General features: G+C 54.3%; 3 protein-coding genes across 6 annotated transcripts in view; all 3 read left to right on the top strand.

Annotated features, from left to right (window-relative positions):
- Positions 1-696: 696 nt before the first annotated feature.
- Positions 697-2,109, top strand: LOC146432236 (metallothionein-1). The gene is made up of 3 exons (XM_085071752.1): positions 697-852; positions 1,193-1,258; positions 1,839-2,109. Exons 1-3 carry the CDS (start codon positions 822-824, stop codon positions 1,931-1,933), a joined length of 192 nt encoding a protein of 63 aa, XP_084927878.1. The 5' UTR covers positions 697-821; the 3' UTR covers positions 1,934-2,109.
- Positions 2,110-5,909: 3,800 nt separating this feature from the next.
- LOC146432235 (metallothionein-2) lies at positions 5,910-6,981 on the top strand. The gene is made up of 3 exons (XM_085071751.1): positions 5,910-6,066; positions 6,157-6,222; positions 6,741-6,981. The coding sequence occupies exons 1-3, from the start codon at positions 6,036-6,038 to the stop codon at positions 6,833-6,835; spliced, it is 192 nt and encodes a 63-aa protein (XP_084927877.1). The 5' UTR covers positions 5,910-6,035; the 3' UTR covers positions 6,836-6,981.
- A 4,295-nt stretch (positions 6,982-11,276) lies between these two features.
- NUP93 (nucleoporin 93) overlaps positions 11,277-16,597 on the top strand; it is a 77,507-nt gene continuing 72,186 nt past the window's right edge. For 2 of the 4 annotated variants that reach the window (XM_085071745.1, XM_085071750.1), the window contains exon 1: positions 11,277-11,347. The gene's annotated coding sequence lies outside the window, so the exon portion shown is untranslated. Of the gene's footprint in view, positions 11,353-12,144; positions 12,293-16,597 lie in introns of those variants that run through there. The other 2 variants (XM_085071746.1, XM_085071748.1) reach the window with 2 other exon arrangements.

Below are 16,597 nucleotides of genomic sequence, written 5' to 3'. Positions count from 1 at the left end.
TCCTCCCCTGCATACCCAGCTAATGGCACACGGAAATTAATTCAGAGGAGTAGGATGGAGCACCGCAGTTGGGAAGGAGACAGGGCCCCGAGGTGCCATGCACGGCGCCGAGGGGACGTGGGTGCCACTGTCCTGGGGCACTGGGAGGGCATGGCAGGCTCCGGCCAGGCCAGTCCAGCTTGTTGCTGCTCCTGCTTGTGGGGAGGGTGTAGGAACCACAGGACAGGGTCTCGAGTAGGGACTGCATCCCTGTCACCTCACAGTGCCAGCACCCCATCACCCCACTGTGCCAGCTCTGAGAGGAGGAGACAGATTTCCCAGCAGTGGTGGCACTCCCTGGATTAATGTATCCCCCAAGTCAGATTAGCAGATTGATTTTGGCATCAATCAATCAATCAATCAATGGCTGGACTGTGGGGGGCTCCCTGGGTGCGCCCCCCTCAGTCCCCAGCCCCGTCGAGTGGAGCAACACTTCCGAGACAGGTGTCATCTATGTGATGAGTTCTGACCGTTCTCTGCACCCCTCCCGACATCTCAGCAGAGAAGGGTGGTCACCCCGACAGCCCCCCATGCTGCCACAGCACCCCGGGGAGGGGGGCACGGGGGGGTGCAGGAGCCCCGGGTCACGCTGGGCCGCCCGGGGAGTGAATCAGCAGCGCCCGGGGCAGGAGCCGCGCTGAGCCGTGCGCAGGCTGCAGGGGCGGAGGTTTTGCACTCGCTCTCGCCTGGCCAAGGATAAATAGGAGGCGGCTGCGAGTCCTGCCAAAGCTTCTTCCCATCGCCCAACGCGTCCGACAAGCAGGCAGCCAGCCCAGCCAGACATGGACTCTCAGGATTGCCCTTGTGCCACAGGTAAGGCAGCGCTTCTTTCCATGCCGGGGGGCAGCGGGAGCCCCCACGTCCCAGAGGGAGCTGACACTCCCGCCTGCCAGCCTCCTCCGCCATTCCCGAGGTTCTCTCTCGTACGGGCTGGGCCAGCAGCTGAAGTCCTCTCCCAGCATTGCGGTGTCACACGGGGAGCATCTCACTAGGAAGCGGCTGGGAATGCCATGACCTCCCTTCTGAGCGAGGCTGAAGCATCAGTGGATGCTTGGAGGGGAGGCAATGCTCTCTCCCGCGGATCTCTGGGTTGTGGGTATCCCCTCCCACCACCTCCTCTCAACCTCTTTTTCTCCTTTTCTCTATGTTTTAGGTGGCACCTGCACCTGCGGGGACAACTGCAAGTGCAAAAACTGCAAATGCACATCGTGCAAAAAAGGTAAGAGGGATCCCTGAGCCCCCGGGGGAAGGAGGCGGGGGCAGAGGCACTCGGAGGGGTTTCATTGCACGTCCGTATATGCACTGAATCAAATCAGTCTCAGCATTGCCAGAGTTGATTTTATTCCTCACATAGCATTTTTTAACCCCCAAAGGAACACAGTGTGAATCCCACCCCTCTCCAGGCAATACAAGTCACCCAATATTACCTAAACCTGAGCATTGCCCTCGATAGCACCTCATGCTCAGCACAAGAGGATGCTGGGGAGGAAACCGGCACTGTGATTTCTTCTGGGTGCTCCCGATGCTGTCACCCCTAGCAGAGCCGTGTGCCGTGAGGGTTTGCCAAGAGAGGGACTGGGGAAATCCTGGTGAACCCCTGAGGGTTCCACACTCTCCTGTTGCCTCCCCAGTGCCAGCTGCGGCTGCACAAACACCCTGGGAGATACTGCCAAGGATGGGGATGCTGCTAAAAGGGAACAACATGCCTACATGGGAGGTCTCCAAAACAGTGAGACCTTGCAAGCTCCAGCCCACGACTTTCAGAGAATGTCCTAAATATTTTTTTGTCTTTCCCACAGGCTGCTGCTCCTGCTGCCCAGCAGGATGTGCCAAGTGTGCACAGGGCTGCGTCTGCAAGGGGCCCCCCTCCGCCAAATGCAGCTGCTGCAAATAGGTGACCCCTGGCCGCTCATCTGGGGGTGATGCACATCCAGGGGGCCAAAGAAGAATAACCTTATTGTGTGTGTTGCTTGTCTTTTTTTATATATGTGTTCATATTTCTTTAGTGTTTGTCACTTTGACATGTAATAAGCTACCTAAATAAAGCTATATGTATATAAAGGTCTATAAGGAACTTGGTGCTTCTGTTGGATGTGGCAGTTTCCCTGGGGAGCAGGAGGACAGTGCATGTGGGGGGTCATGGCAAAGAGCCTGAGTCTTATTTTTGCAGTCTTGGCGCTGCTCTCCCTACCAGCAATTCTGACTCTTCTTTTAACACTTTCCCTACACAACAAGGGATTTTTTTCCCCCTCCCACCCTCTTGTTACCCAGAGGCAAATCCCATGCTGTCTCCTCCACCAGAAATCCTCAGGGCTAATGAGCAGCTTATTATAACAAGCTTTCACTGTAATAACTACCCCAGCCCTGCCCATTTCCAGAGGGAATGTTTCCACTGCAGGTGGGGTGGCAGAGAAACAGGTTTAGTTTTCCTCCTGGCAGTTTTCCTCCTGGCTGGAAGAACCAAACTGCTTATCCACTTGCCACCTCTGCCAGCCTGGCTGGGTGCTCCTGGGGAGCCTCAGGTGGCCTGGTTCCCCACCATGGGGTGCAGTGCCCACGATGGGGTGTGATCCCCACAAAGGGTGCAACGTCTGTGATGGGATGTGATGCCCAAACCAGAGTGTTATGCCCACTATGGTTTGCAATGCCCATACCAGGGATGCAATGTCCATGATGGGATGTGATGGGGTGCAATGCCTGCGATGGGGTGGAATGCCCAGGATGGGATGTGAAGCCCACACCAGGCTGTAATGCCCACAATGGGATGTGATGCCCATGCCAAGGTGCAAAACTCACGATGGGATGCAATGCCTGCAATGCCCATGTCAGGGTGTGATGCTCACCCTGCACAAACACAGCCAAGCCGTTGCCAGAACACTGCACCCCAGGTGCCACATGCCACCCTGCTGCTTCCCAGGAACATGACAGGTTCTGCCTGTCCCTGCACTCCTCAAATGCAGTCGTTCATGGCCTCTTTTTAGGTTCAAAACATTTCCTGACCCACCCAGTCACTACTGCCAGGACTCAGCCAGGGATTTGGCACAGCCAACAGCACAGCACCCCTGCCCACAGGGTGATAATGCCAATCTCTAGGCTCCAGGAGGGATCCTCCCTCAGGGTGTCCCCCGAGATGTCACCATCACCCCACACTTCTGAGGGGTGCAAAGGCCACCCCTTTTTCAGCTGAATGTAGGACAGGGCAGGCACGTGGCAGGTAGGGGGCAATCCCACTAAACTCCACCCTGCGAAGAGCAGGATTATCTCTTTTTCTCCCTGACTAGAGAGATGTAAGTGCCAACCATACAAAAATATCACTGGTAAGACCACAATAAGAGTGAAGGAGAGGTGGCTAATGGGATTTATCACCAAACACATGGTTTAACCTGCAAAGCTCGCAGCATCCCTCTGGCTTTGCTGGCCCCTGGGGGTTTGTGCTGGTCCTGCCCCATGGCTCTGTGCTGTACGGATCCCTGTGCCCCATGGCAGTGTGATGGAGAGCAGCTGTCAGATGCTGTCCCCTGCCTTCAGGAGAAGGAGAGGGGGTGTAGATGGGGGTTCCAGCACCCCAGCTCTGAGCCCTGAGACCCGTGCTGGGCAGCTGTGGCTCTGCTGCTCACTTAGTGGTTGCTATAAAATCAGAGTTGGACCTGGCACTCCTCTTACATGGGAACAGACTTGGGTTTAACTACTCCAATCCCTGGGAAATTGGAATACCAGCAGTAATACAGGAGACCCCCCCCGAGTACTCCTCTCCCCATTGATGTCTGGCACAGCATTTCAGCAAGTCCATGGCTCAGGGGATACTCATTCATTCCTCCCTGCCCTGCTTGTGGGATGACCTCATTACTTAGTGGAAATGCACAGATTGGGAAATCAGGCATTTTCCAGGCTTTTTTGCTGTCCCAGCTTCAGACACAGTTCTGTGGGGATGCTGTGCTCTCTCTTCCCGCCCACAGTGACGGGTCTGGGACAATGTGTCCCGGGATCCAGCACAGCCCCTCCATGTATGACATGCAGGATTTCTAGGAATCGGGGAATTCCCCTGCTTTCCCCGCAACTTTGGCCCTGCACAGTCACTCCCCACTTTTGGTATGGTGCCGTGTAGGGGTGCACCATCCCATTTCGGTTGGTCAGGGCTCTCTATTCCCCGAACATGGGCGCAGCAGAACCCGCCCTGCTGGAGGGGGGCCCGCGGGGACAGCACATTCCCGAAGCACTGCGCTGGGGGTGTCCAGGAGGGAAGTGATTGCACAACCCGTGTTTATGTGCAGGAACACCACACGTGCTCGGTTATTCCACCTCTCCTCCTTCCCGCTCGGCCAGTGGCGTGTGCAATGCCCGCTGGCTTCGCCCCGCTGCTGCTGGCAAACCCTGCCAGGAAAAAAACGACTCCGTGCTTTAGCAAACAAGCACGAGCCGTCCCTGGCACAACCTCCCTGGCACACTGAACCTCTCCTGGTCCTAGAGCCCGCTGGCCCAAGGTCCAGGGGGATGGGTCCCGACTACAGCACCAGCTCTGAGCCCAGGCTTGCCCCATCTGCGACACCACCAAGAGCAGCGGGTGCAGGCACAGGGACAGCCTGGTCCTGGCCCAGCCAATATTTTCCATGCTGGATGTTGAACTGGCGACCGGGACATGCGAGGTGGTGGAAGCCAGTTGGCACACAAACACTGTGACAAGGTGGAAAACTCACAGGGTTGAGAAATTGACTCCCAGCAGCTCCCAGCTGGCAATGCCATGCTCCCTCACTGCATCCCCATGCTCACCCGAGGAAACAGCATGAAGCTCTGTCAAGGGAGGTTTAGGTTGGATATTAGGAAAAGGTTCTTTACGCAAAAGGTGGTCGGGCACTGAAATATACTTCCCAGGGAAGTGGTCCCTGCACCAAGCCTGACAGAGCTCAGGAAGTGTTTGGACAACACTCTCAGGCACGTGGTGTGCTTTTTGGGCTTGTCTTGTGCAGGTTCAGGAGTTGGACTTGATGATCCTTGTGGATCTCTTCAACTCAGGGTATTCTGTGTTCTGTGATTCACCCCTTCTGGGAGGCCATCTGAGCACTCCAGCCCCACGGCCATCCCACTCTCCAGTGGGATGCTGAAACAGCCTGTCTCATCCTCAGGGACAGCGCCCTGCACCCCATAGCCACCCCTGAAGTGAAGGGCACTGCTGCACCACAGCACTGCACACATGGGGCAGCGTCACGGGGATATCCCAAGTGTGCAGGACCTGGTGGCAGTGCCATGCCAGCGCTATTAGCCCCACACCCCGCGCATTTCAGCGTCTCGGGGTGCAGCACCCTGCCGGGGAGAGGGGTGCGAGTGGGACATCCCGGAGCGGGCTGGGAGAGAGGGTGGGTGGGCAGGTCCGTGACCCGGGTAAGCACAGCATGGCACGGCAGGGGCCCGGGGTAGGGCACGGCCCCGGGGTGAGCACGGCCCCGGGGTGAGCACGGCCCCCGGTGAGCACGGCACAGCCCCGGGGTGAACACAGCCCCAGGGTGAGCAGGGCCCCGGGGTGAGCACCACCTCCCGTGAGCACTGCCCCCGGTGAGCACGGCACGGCACGGCACCGCCCCCGGTGAGCACGGCCCCGGGGTGAGCACAGCACGGCACGGCACCGCCCCCGGTGAGCACGGCCCTGGGGTGAGCATGGCCCCGGGGTGAGCACCACCTCCCGTGAGCACGGCCCCCGGTGAGCACGGCACGGCACGGCACGGCACCGCCCCCGTGGGGGGGGTGGGGGGGGGGTGGGGTGGGGTGGTGGGGGGTGTGTGGGGGGTGGGGGGGGCACCGCCCCGGTGAGCACGGCCCGGTGAGCACGGCCCCGGTGCCGGCAGCCCCACTGCACCGTGCGCAGCGCCAGCACCGCCCCGCGTCTTGCCCCATAAATAGCGGGCGGCCGGCACTGGTCCGTACAGCTGCCAGCCCGCCGGACCGAGCCGACCCGACCCGACGCGAGCCAAGCTAGACTGAGCTAAGCCAAGCCGAGCCGAGCCATGGATCCCCAGGACTGCACATGTGCCGCCGGTAAGTGCCCCATCGTGTCCCGCTGAGTCCCGCCGAACTCCCGGCCGCCTGACTCCTGGCTGACTCCGCTCTCCTTCGCTCGCTCCCCAGGTGACTCCTGCTCCTGCGCCGGGTCCTGCAAGTGCAAGAACTGCCGCTGCCGGAGCTGCCGCAAGAGTGAGTGGGGGGATCAGGAACTGCCACTGCCCTGTGGGACATCCATGGGGACCTCTCTGCTCATAGGGGAACTTCTCCTGGTACTGTGGGGCTCCCTGGGCACCTCGCTGCTCCATAGGGGAACCCCTCCTTGCCCTGTGGGACCCCATGGACACCTTCCTGCCCCACAAGGGAACTCCTTGCTCTGTCGGACCCTCATGGGGACCGCCCAACTCTTGTCCTGTAGACAACCCCTCTTGCCCTGTAGGACCCCGTATGGAGACCCCACTACTCCTCCTCTTACCCTGTAGGACCCTCATGGGATCCTTCCCTTTTCCCCTGGCCCATCGAGACACCCCACCACACATCTCCCCTCTGGGGGTCTGCCACTGCCCTGTAGGACCCTCACGGAGAACTCCAACCCATTGGGATCAGCCCTGCTCACGCAGAGTTAGTGTTTCTCACTCTCCATCGGGTCGCCCTGCCCCAAGGAATCCCAATCCCTTCCACTTACCTCCTAACTCTTGTGTCCCCCCTAGGCTGCTGTTCCTGCTGCCCCGCGAGCTGCAGCAACTGCGCCAAGGGCTGCGTGTGCAAGGAGCCGACCAGCAGCAAGTGCAGCTGCTGCCACTGAGCCGCTCACCTCTGCCTGTAAATAGCCGGCACGCTTCAGGGATGGGGGGTGGGGGGCACAGAAGAGCCTATTTTTTTTTGTTTTTCACGTTTTATATTTTCTGTACCAGTGGTGAAACTGGATGGAAATAAAGGAGTTTGTCTGAAGGTACGAGTGCTGTTGTGGGGCTGGGCTGGAGGCTGAGCATTTTCGCCACGTGGGACACCTGTGTGGGAATTGTCGCTGCGGGATGGGAGAGGGCTGCTCACAAACTGCCCCTTGTCCTTCCCTAGGAGGGCTCTGCACCTCTCTGAGGGAGGAAAGGAGCTTCGCAGGGCATGGGATGGACTTCATCCTGCATGTGGTGTGGTTCTTGGCATCTTTAAGGTGCTGGTCTCCCACGGACGACAAATGATATGCCCAGGGATGTGGGCAAGCAATGAATGGCAGGAGGGGCTCCAGTCCTCTCCAGCCTTTCTTTGGCTTCATGGCAGGTGCCTCTGTACCACACTGGGGCTCCCTCTGGGTGAAAGAGCTTGTGAGAGCAAATGTGGTGGGTGGGAGGGTGACCTGGGCTGGCAACATGCCTGCCCCGAGCTGCTGCTAGAGAGCACTTGGGCAAATTCTAGTGGGGACAAACCTCTCTTCCTCAAGAGCTCGTGCTTTGCAAACGCCACTCTACTGCAGAGTAGATCCATCCCCAAAGGGACATTTCCCTTGCAGCCTCCCCAGGCCAAATACCTACAACTACAGTGCCTGACTCCAGCTGTGGGCATAACCTGCAAGCACTTTTTTTCCAGCTCATTTTTGGGAAGCACCTTGCTCAAAGCTGCAATGACCTCTAGATGCAGGGGGGCAGGTAACTGTAGCCATGAAGGCAGTGGTCCGCTGCCTGGATGAGGGGTGGCTGCTGGGCTGGGGGAGGGAGGGCAGTGGGAAGATGCATGGGATGTGTTTTACTTCCGAATGTCTCCGCCAAGTGAAAGAGTCACTTTTTAGGCGCCTGCTTGCCCATGCACGTCTCCTGGGTGTGCCCCACCACAGACGTAGGTTCCCAGCCCTGCTGCCCTCACCCCTTTTGTGCCTCTTTTTGCAATTGCACAGCTTGGCCTGGCAGGAAAGTCTGCAGCCCTTGGTGACAAGGCACCACGGACAGGACAAATTTAAAAAACAGCAAAATGCCCACTTGCATACCCAGGTAGTCCTTTCTGCTAGGCTGGGTGACACAAAGTGGGGTGTCTGCACAGGGGGAGCATGACAATACAGGGATGATCCAGGCATCCAGGATGATCCAGGCTCACCCCTTCCCCACAGGTTTGCCCAGCTTCAGCACATGGTTCTGCAGGGGGTGCCCAGACTGCTCAGCACCCAGCTTTGCCAGTGAGAAAAGCAACACCCAGCTCAGCACCCATTTGCCTTTTAAATGTGTTGCGTTATTGCATTAGTGTCTGCCTAAGCAGCCTCCCAGCACTGCTTGTTGCAACAGAGATGTAGTGCTGGGGATGGGTTTTAAGGGTCTGCCCTGCCCTAAATGCATTTAAAACCAATAAATCCCACGGGAATACGCTTTGCTGGCAAAGAAGACTGGCATGGCTCTGGTGCTGGAGCCACGTGAAGCACGGCTGGAACCCCGGCCACTGCAGCGGAGGGGCTGCAGCCCGAGCCCCCCGGGGCCAGGCGCCGCATCCTACACCAGAAACAAAGCCGGGCGCGGATGGGGTTTCCCCTCACAGGAAGCGCCCCAGGCATCAACCGCTCCCCGTTCCCAGCAGCGTGCCAGGGTGGGACGTGGGCACACACCTCTGCACCCTGCCGGTGCCAGCCTGTCCTTCCTGCTCCTCGTTCTGTCTGCACGCCCGTCTGGCAGAGCTGGGGACCCCCAGCCTTGGTGTCCTTTCCAGCTTCCTCAGGAGGGATTGGAGGTGAGGAAAGCCACAGGACCCATGTGAGGAGCTGGCCTGGGACGTATTCAGTGCCTGGCATTGCCTGTAGCTGGTGTCAGTGAGGTGGGTGGGGGCTGTCTGGTGCCCTCAGGAGTATTTTCTATGAAAAAAAAAAGAAAGTACTTTTTGATGAAGGAAGTGCTCTCAGCCTGCGGACAGCTCTGCATAGTGGGAGCGTGAGGGGAGCAAATAGAGGCTGATGTGCTTTATCCAGCCCCCCGAAGAAAAGCCCAGGTCAGTTTGCAGAGGTGGTTTGAGGTGCTCATGCATCCCTTCTGGGCACGCAGGGGAGCCAGAGCAGGAGGTCCTGGGTGCACTCCCAGATGAGCAGCCCTGCAGCTGCCCATGGGGCTGCATTCAGTTCCGCTTTTTGTGGCTCACTGTGTGAATCCCAGAGGGATGATGGATGTCCGTGACCCTGCGTGCCGCTGCCATACACCATGTGCAGGCGGGACACGTGTCCTGTGCAGACAGGATGTGCGCTCTGTGCAGAGGAGTGATGCGCTGTGTGCAGAGGAGACGAGCACTTTGCACACACGTGACAGGGACCTCTGTGCTGAGGGGACATCGTCCTGCGCCGAGGGGACGAGCGCGGTGTGCAGAGGGGACATCGTCCTGCGCCGAGGGGACAAGCGCGGTGTGCAGAGGGGACATCGTCCTGCGCGGAGGGGACAAGCGCGGTGTGCAGAGGGGACATGCACCCAGCGCAAACGCACCTTGTGCAGCGGCGATAGGCATGTGTGCACAGGGGAGCTAACGCCCCGCCCTCAGGGGATGTGCGCCCGGGACAGAGGGAAAATGCACGGCGGAGAGGAAATGACAGTCGCAGGATTATTGCAATGTTGGAAAAGCCCTCTAAGGTCATCAAGTTCCGCTCCTACCCCAGCATTGGCAAGCCCACCGCTAAACCAAGCCACGCAACGATGTGTTTTTTAAATCCCTCCAAGGGTGATGACTCCACTGCTTTCCTGGACAGTCTGTTCCAGTGCTTGACAACACTTTCAGTGAAGTATTTTTGCTGATACCCAGTCTAAACCGCCCCTGGCACAGAGAGGAGAAGCACTCTATGTCCAGGGGATGGGCACCCAGTATGGAGGTACAGGCATCTGATGTAGAGGGCACAGCTCCCTGTGCACCCTGGGCAAGGGAAGAGGCGCCCTGTGCGCCCCGTGCAGAGGGACAGGCACCCGCAGAGGGGACAGCACTCCGTGCCCTCCGTGCAGAGCACCCGGCTCCCGCCGCAGGAGCGGCTCTCCCGGGCGGCTCCGCTCGCGGTGCCGCCGAGCCCTTCCGCAGGGATCTGCTGCCACCTGCCTGCCCGCAGCACTGCCGCCCGCCCGGCCCCGGCTCCTGCCTGTCCCCGCTCCTGCTCGCTCCCCTACTGTTCCCTCTGCCTTCGGTCCCGCCCCTCAGGGCGGCTGTCCCCCCATCCCACCCCAGGGAGCACCAGCGCCGCTCTGGGGTGGACCATGGCTCTCCTCCTCGCTCTGCAAAGGTGCCCGGGAGCCTAGACGGACTCAGGGAGAGCTGGGGTGGCACAGCTACCCTGCCAGGCCGCCCATCCCATTAGGACACCGATTTTGCCAAGACACCCGTCACAGCAGGACCACCGTCCCACCAAGGCATCTGTCCTACCAGGGCATCCATTCCAGGGACAAGTGCTCCACTCAAACGGAACCGACAGGCAAGGATACACCCCTGACCCCCTGCATGCACTTTGCAATTAGGGGGAGCTACTGCAGCCCATGCCAGCGCTGCCTCCGGCCTGGGAGCTGCTTTTTACATGGGATTTTTTTGGAAATAGAGGCTGTATTAATGGGGAAATCTGTTCAGGTTTGAAGGTTTGATTGTGATGATTTGGAACAGTGGCAAGGTCCAGACATCATCTCTTACACAAGCAGGCTGTTGCACGTACCCTCGTGGGTCCATGAAATTCCCAGTTCCCAGATTTTGCCCAACAAATCCCGTGGCATTGGCAGTATCTGCTTTAATGGTATTCTGCGTGTGTGACCAAGAGGGGGCCAAGCACAGCAGACCCCTATGCACCCTCAGGACACCATTGCACTGGTGATGGCGAGAGCACCTGCTGGCTGTGAGGTTTGTTTGCTGGTGTATTTGGCCATAGGAGGTAAAATCGGTAAAAAATTCGTTACCCTCATTTCACCTCCCAAGGAATCAGCTCACAGACGGGGTTTGCCAGCAGGAGTTAGCGGTGACTAAGAAAGGAGGGGAAGAATAGAGAGGAACAACCCCATGCACTTTATTTCTGTCTGTACGTCTCTACTTTCGGTGATTACAGCACGGCACACGCAGCGAGGGGAGGCGGGAGGCAGTCTCGAACCTGGGACCTCCGGAGGCAGCCGCCCCGCCCACATTCTGTCCGCGCCCTACTCCGAGCTCCTCACAAAGTTGTTCTCGCGAGGGGGCGGGAACCGGCGCGCGGCGCTGAGCGGCGGCTGGGCCAATAGGAGCGCGCGGCGCGGGGAAGCGCGGCGGCTCGGCCAATGGGAGCGCGGGCACGGGAGACGGGGCGGCCAATGGGGCGGCGCGGCGCGGGCACGGCGGGCGCGGCGGGCGGCGCGGAGCGCAGGTGAGGTGAGGGCGCCGCGCGGGCGGGTTGGGGCTCAGTGTCCCTCTGCCTTTTATCCCCGCTTCTTCCCCACCTCCGGTGCTCGCTTCCCGCTCCCCCCGGGTCCGCAGCCCCTGGCAGCCGCTCTCCGCCCATGGCTCCCTCTCTGCAGGCCGCTGCGGCGGGAGGTTGGCTGGGAGCACTGGCAGGCCTCCTCGTGGGCCCTCCTGGGGCTCCCGGGAGTTGCCGCTGTCAATAACCCGCGCTACCGCAGCGGGGCCGGCTGTGGGTTGTGTGAGAAGGGGTCTCTTCTACCGAGCGGCTTTGTGCTTGTCGGCAGTGCCAAGCCCCGCTGTAGAAGAGTAGTTTAGTGTTGATCCAAGGTGCCGTATTGGTGCTTCAGGAAGCAGAAGTTCGTTGTCTGGGAAGGTTTCAGGAGAACGGATTTGTGCATGTGTGTGGTTTGGTGTCTGTTTCAAGTGCTGTGCAAGAGGGTCGTTGTTCAACACTGGGGTTATTGGTTGGCTCCTAGTAATTCACAGAATGTTAAGGTTCGGAAGGGGCTTTAAAGCTCATCTGGTTCCAAACCCTGTTACTGTGGGCAGGGACACCTCCTGCTAGACCAGGTTGCTCAAGGCATTATCCAGTCTGGCCTTGAGCACTGCCAGGGATGGGGCAGCAACAACCTCTTTGGGCAACCTGTGCCAGAGCCTCACCTCCCTCACAGTAAAGAATTTCTTCCTAAATCTAGATTTCTACCCTCTCAATATTTACCCATTACTCCTTGCCCTGTCACTACAGTTCCTGACAGAGTCCCTCTCTGGCTTTGCTGTAGCCCCCCTCAAATACTGGAAGGTCTCTATGATGGAAGTGTCACCTGCTGTCAGTGTTATGATGGTGACTCACGAAAGGCACGGTGCTCGCAGCCCTGCCCCCGGCTCAGCTGCTGTTTCACAGCAGGTTTTGGTAAGCTTGTGTGCCCTCGTAGTTCCTAAAATCATATCCTGAGCTGGAAGGGATCCACAAGGATCATTGAGCCCAGCTCCTATCCCTGCACAGCACAGCCCCAAGAATCACCCCACGCAATAATCACAGAGTTGTTAGGCTTTCATACACGCCTGGCAAGATGCAGAAGGTAAAGCGTTTATGATATTTGGGTCTCTGGTCTTTTTCAGATCAGTAGGTTTGATGCAGGACAGGATAGGTGTCTTTAAATGCTTAACGTGGACCCTTCATGTCCTTGAATGAGATTATGATTAAAATAAAGACTAACTGTTTGGAACAGGGAAAGTGGTAAGATGGCAAAACTGCCAGCTGAGTCAGTTACTCAGAACAGTGGGGACTTGAGACCATTATGAGGAATTTATAGCAGGTAAAAGGAAGTGTTCACAAATGTGTGATAGTGTGTATTGGAAGAAATCACTTAAAATGCCCACTCTTTAGATTCAGTTTAAATAAAGAACAGTGTAGAGTAGAGTTGTGTGCTCTTTCTTGTCCTTTCTCACAGTGGAAGAGCAAGTAACTCAAGGTTACTGCCTTTAAAACTTTGAAAAAAACATCTTTATTCAACATACCTACTCTAAGGGCTTTCTGGGGTTATAAGAAGATTGGACTTTGGCATATCTACCTACAGATGAGATGAAGAAGAAAATATGCAGGACTGAAAGCCTATTTATAGGAAGCAGAGGAGCATTAATTGATCGGTGGTGGAAGAAACAATAGGTTTGGAAGGTTGTTGTGTGGTCTATTCAGGTTTTTCCTGTATATGCCTTTTGTTGCAGAGGGAACAGGCTGTTGTACCACATGGGATACCAAATATAGCTTGAAGCTTTTAGATATTTGTTTTTATGCTGACCTATTGTGGTTTTATCTGGGTTTATCGTATGGAAATTTTCCTTCTGTTGGGTTTGACAAACATTTATTACTGTGTTTTACAGATGAGAGGATGGTGTGCTGAAAATGTGCAGCAGATATTTGGGTTGTACATTTGTCCACCTGCTCTTTGATTTTCATCTGTGTGTTTCCTAATGAGTTCCCCTGTCTGTAACACAGGGATTAAGTTGCTGACTTCCCTTCTGAAATGTCTGGATGTCTGCTTGTGCCAAGTGCCATGCAAGAGCTGGGTATTGTTGCTGCTGCTCATACAGAATTCCCCAGGCCTGCAAAATGGACCTTTTACTTATTCATGTTTAGCTTAACAGACATTCTGCTGCATTCTGTAGCAGCCCAGGCTTGGAGCCTGTCTAAAAAGCAGTTTTGCCTCAAATAAGCAAATAGAGCATTGCCAGCTTGCTCTTAACTACTTGTGCTCTTGTGTTTTCTTTCCAAAAGAAGCTGATCCTCACTCATCAGATGGGTCCTTCGAGCATTTTTAGGTGGGAATCTCTTTGAGAGGCTGACACTGAATTTCTTCCTTTTTGTTTCCTATTTTGAAGAATCTTTCTACAACTTGGGGAACTCTTGGCTCATCAGCTACTCTGAAGGTTGTGGGTGAGGCTTTTCTTCTCCCCTATGACGCCTTCTTCCTTTCTTTTTCCCAGAGCACTGGAAAAATCTAATTTTTTTGCTGTTTCTCAAAGTTAATTAGTTAGTTGACACAAACCCTGTCAATATGTGAAATACAACAGACACTTGCACATGCATTGGAGTATTTCAGCTTTGTGTCTTTCTGAATCTAATACTGTAAAATGTTCATCGTGGCCATATGTGGAATAGAATAGCTACTGTGTTCTTCCTTAGATAGCATTGTAGTGCTCTTGAGGAGTTTTTAGTGTTTTTTAGGTAAGAAATCATCAGTTATAATCAGTCTGAATAGACTTAAGAAACCGGTTATCTTTTCTGTTTTCTTTCTGGTTTAAACTTAGACAACTTGTACAATATATAGTGTTTATGTGTGGTTTTAAATGTTGGGGAGACATTAAACTGGGGTTTAACAGAATTGCAGTCTATTGCAGCAGCTTCTATTGATAAGTTACCAAAGTTGTTTTATAGAGGAGCCTTTTCAGTCCTGGCTTTTAGCCCAAGGTCAATCTGGCCAATTAACTGAAGTTAATTTAATTTCTGAAGTATTTTCTTTCCCTCAGGTGTCAGTTGTTGCTCCTTCCCCAGCCAGACATGAAAATCTGCCATTGCTGTGCTCTTTACTGTGGTAGCAGTTTCCATCTTGCACAGCAGCAGCATGAAGAGTCAGACTGCAGTCTCTTGAATGCAGTAAATTCTGTCAGGGTGGAGACAAAGTTGTTTGTGCTGTTATGAATATTCAGTCTAAATGTTTGAATTCTGTCACTTAGAAAAAGCTATTTAGTGTTGGCTAAGTTTTGAGGTGTTGCTTCCAGTGCTTGGTTGTAATCACAAGTACTTTAACTTGCTTCAAAATAACCAGTTTATTCCATATTTGCTGAATTAGGTTCCGTTTCACAAAGTTGTTGCAATTGTCCTGCACAGGCAAACTTACATGACAGACCTTACATGGAATTAATGTGGTGTCTGCAGCTAAAAAGTGCAGATTTGGGAGCAGTTCTGTAGCACTGATTGTTCACACTTTCGGTCTCAGTGCTCTGAGAAATTGGTGCTCCTTACACTCCCAGCTTTTTATCACAGTAATGAAAAGAGGAAGTAGACCAGATCGGATCAAATCAAGCTGATCTCTGTGTTGTTCTTGCAGTCACTGCTCCTGGAGGATCTGATCAGTTCTTAAATGTACAGGAGTGTGGCTATTCTGGTCAGTGTCTGCCAACAGAGGCTGTTCCTGGCAGGGGTGCATCTGAGTTATTGCAAGTAAACACTGGAAAGATGCTCTGTACTGCATTGCAGGGCATGAAGCTGCTTATTTCCACCCTCCTCCTCCCTGTTCCTCTCCATCTCGGTGGCACGCTAATCTGTTCAAACAGATCCGGTCTCTGCTATCTCACCTGCTTAACAAGTCATTGCAAATACGAGTATTCCCTCCCCCAGCTTTCCAGAAGTGTGTGGGGAGGGCTTATGAAATTCTCCATTCCTGGATGCTGCTGTTAGGGTTTGTCCTGGCACCGAGGCAGGAGGGATCATTTCCTCTCTCAAACTGCATATGTCTGAATGAATCATCATGCAGTGCTTTTAAATCATTTGTCCAGACAGAGGAAAGCACTGCTACTGCTCCTGGGTAGTTGTACTTGGGAATGATGGTGAGACTGAGAATGTGAAGAATGTTCAAATTGTACTGTAAAATTGCTTTGGTATGGTTGAGGGGTACCAAGAAATACTCAAACTGCAGGCTTTTGTTGATTTGTAAAAATCCATGTTTTCTTCTTAGTGGGTTCCCTTGAACCAGATAGTCTCCACTGATTTTTCTTTTGAGTAAATGATAAACAGCTGGAGTTGATGCTTGAGATCTGGTTTGTCTTATTTCATCCCAGGCCCTCTGGTTTTGGGTGCAAAAGTTACAAGAGAGGGGCCGTACTGAAGATTTCCATCTCTGTTGCACCATTCAGCACCACAGATTTCTGTGCTCTTCTGTGGCTTTACAGAGGTGCCTGATGCTCACCACATGTAGCTGGTTTAGCTGCAAACCATGATATGGCGTGTGAAATTGAGATTTTGGGTTTCATATTTCATTAATGTGGACACCATTGCAGCTACATGTCTTTTTCCATAGTGATCCCAAGCACATACACTTTTGTTCTTTCTGTAAAAATAATGGGTTCCATTCTGAATTTAGAACTGTACGATGCATTTAATGTCTCTTCTGTTACATCCCTTGCCTTGTGCTTTAGTTTCTTTAATTGTTCTGTCATTGGGTCAATGCAAGGAATTGTCACACTGGTAAAACTTTCTGCAGGCATTGAATTTAGACACAGGTCTTCTACATTGGAACAACATGAACTTACTTCTTTTGGCTGGGGGTTAAAGACATACAGAGTAATACATTTTAATAGATAGCTAGTTATGGCTGTTTATGTGCATCTATAGCTTGACTGTTTTGCTATTAATTTAACTTAATGTTTATGTGTATTTTCAGCCCTCCTATATTCCTATGCTTGCACGTGTATGCATCTTTCTTTATAATATATAAAAATATAGAATCACAGAATGGTAAGGACCATCACAATCATGGAGCCCAGCTCTCCAAGCTATCTGTTTATGAGTGTATGCAAGTAGTTTATAGCTATTTTAACACCAAGTTCTTCACAGGGACTTCTCTGCTTTCGCCCTCCTTTGTATCAAGGCAAAATATTCACTGGGATATGGCATCTGCATCCCACTTCTGACAGGTCCATAGATGGTAGTCCTGCA

Source organism: Lichenostomus cassidix, chromosome 11 (genome assembly GCF_008360975.1).
Source record: "Lichenostomus cassidix isolate B80296 chromosome 11, HeHo_3.0, whole genome shotgun sequence".
Classification (NCBI taxonomy): domain Eukaryota; kingdom Metazoa; phylum Chordata; class Aves; order Passeriformes; family Meliphagidae; genus Lichenostomus; species Lichenostomus cassidix.
Note: the sequence above shows the minus strand (reverse complement) of the source record. Positions and strands in the feature narration are given on the sequence as shown.